The sequence below is a fragment of the Guillardia theta genome, assembly GCF_000315625.1.
Source record: "Guillardia theta CCMP2712 unplaced genomic scaffold GUITHscaffold_111, whole genome shotgun sequence".
NCBI classification, from domain to species: domain Eukaryota; class Cryptophyceae; order Pyrenomonadales; family Geminigeraceae; genus Guillardia; species Guillardia theta.
The window spans coordinates 26,475-27,688 of NW_005434563.1; the positions used below are offsets into that span (position 1 = coordinate 26,475).

The 1,214-nt window shown below is 48.9% G+C and overlaps 1 protein-coding gene across 1 annotated transcript; it reads right to left on the bottom strand.

The window, feature by feature from the left end:
• Nucleotides 1-346: 346 nt before the first annotated feature.
• GUITHDRAFT_117448 (hypothetical protein) lies at nt 347-1,088 on the bottom strand (the record flags this gene model as incomplete). The annotated part of the gene is made up of 3 exons (XM_005823261.1): nt 347-386; nt 501-813; nt 911-1,088. 3 exons carry the CDS (start codon nt 1,086-1,088, stop codon nt 347-349), a joined length of 531 nt encoding a protein of 176 aa, XP_005823318.1.
• Between the last annotated feature and the right edge of the window lie 126 nt (nt 1,089-1,214).

The window sequence follows — 1,214 nt, forward strand, 5'->3', positions numbered from 1 at the left end:
CCCCGGCCAGCACAGACATGGTCTTGGTGGTCAGGTCCAGCTGCATGATCGTGCTGTTGTACGGCGCAAGACACGTACAGTCTGTTGTTCGCGGAGTAGACTGCCAAACCCCATTAGCAGTTGAGGAGGATGTGGAGGGCCAAGAGAGGAAAACTTTACCCGTATGTGCTGGTTGCCCATAGAGTGCGCAATCCAAATGGCGTATGGAGCATGTGATTAGGTCAATGACCAAAGGACTGTCAGCTTGACTCGCAGAGCAGAGTAGGAGCAGAGGGAGAGCAGAGGACGAGCAGAGGAGGAGCAGAGGAGGAGCAGAGGAGGAGGGAATACGAAAAGGTTCAAGGGACTAGAACGCTTCCTCACTTTGAAAGAATGTCTCCGAAACCCTACAGCACGTCAGATGACGGAAGGGAGAGAGGGGAGAGCAGGAGCAAGATAGCAAGGAGGAGGATGAGGAGGATAGGGAGGAGGGAGGAGGGAGGAAGGAGGAATAGTCGAACCTGAGGTGCTGCTTCAGCCTGGCAGGGAAGGAGAATATCTTTGCGTTCCTGAGAGGTATGTCAACAGCACCAAGGAAAACATGGAGGAGGAAACTGAAGAGCAGTTGCATTATCATGTTGTTGACGACGACGATGATGATGATGATGCTGTTGTTGCTGATGATGATGATGGAGATGGAGATGGAGATGGAGATGGAGATGATGATGATGGTGACCACAAAGGTGATGATGGCAGATGGTTTGTTTTCCACCTGCAGCATAACCTCGTTGACAAGGTTGAGAATCGCAGGAAGACGATGAAGAATTCCCAAGTCTACCACGTAAATATTAGCAACAAACATCATTGCCATCGTTTCCATCATTTCCATCATCATCATTATGATTCCAACCACCACCACCACCACCACCACCATCGTCGTCGTCGTCGTCGTCATCATCATCATCATCATCATCATCATTCTCATCATCATCATCATCATCATTCTCATCATCATCATCATCATCATCATCATCATCATCATCATCATCATCATCATCCTCATCTTCATCATCATCGTCGTCATCGTAATCATTACCTCTCGAGACCATCATGTTCAGAGCTGCCACAGCGACTATCCTTCGCTTTCTTGCAAGCATGAGGTTGTCTACCCGAGCAATGCAATGATCCAAAACATGTGGAGGGCGTGTTGAGATCCGAAGTTGCAGTGCGTTTGC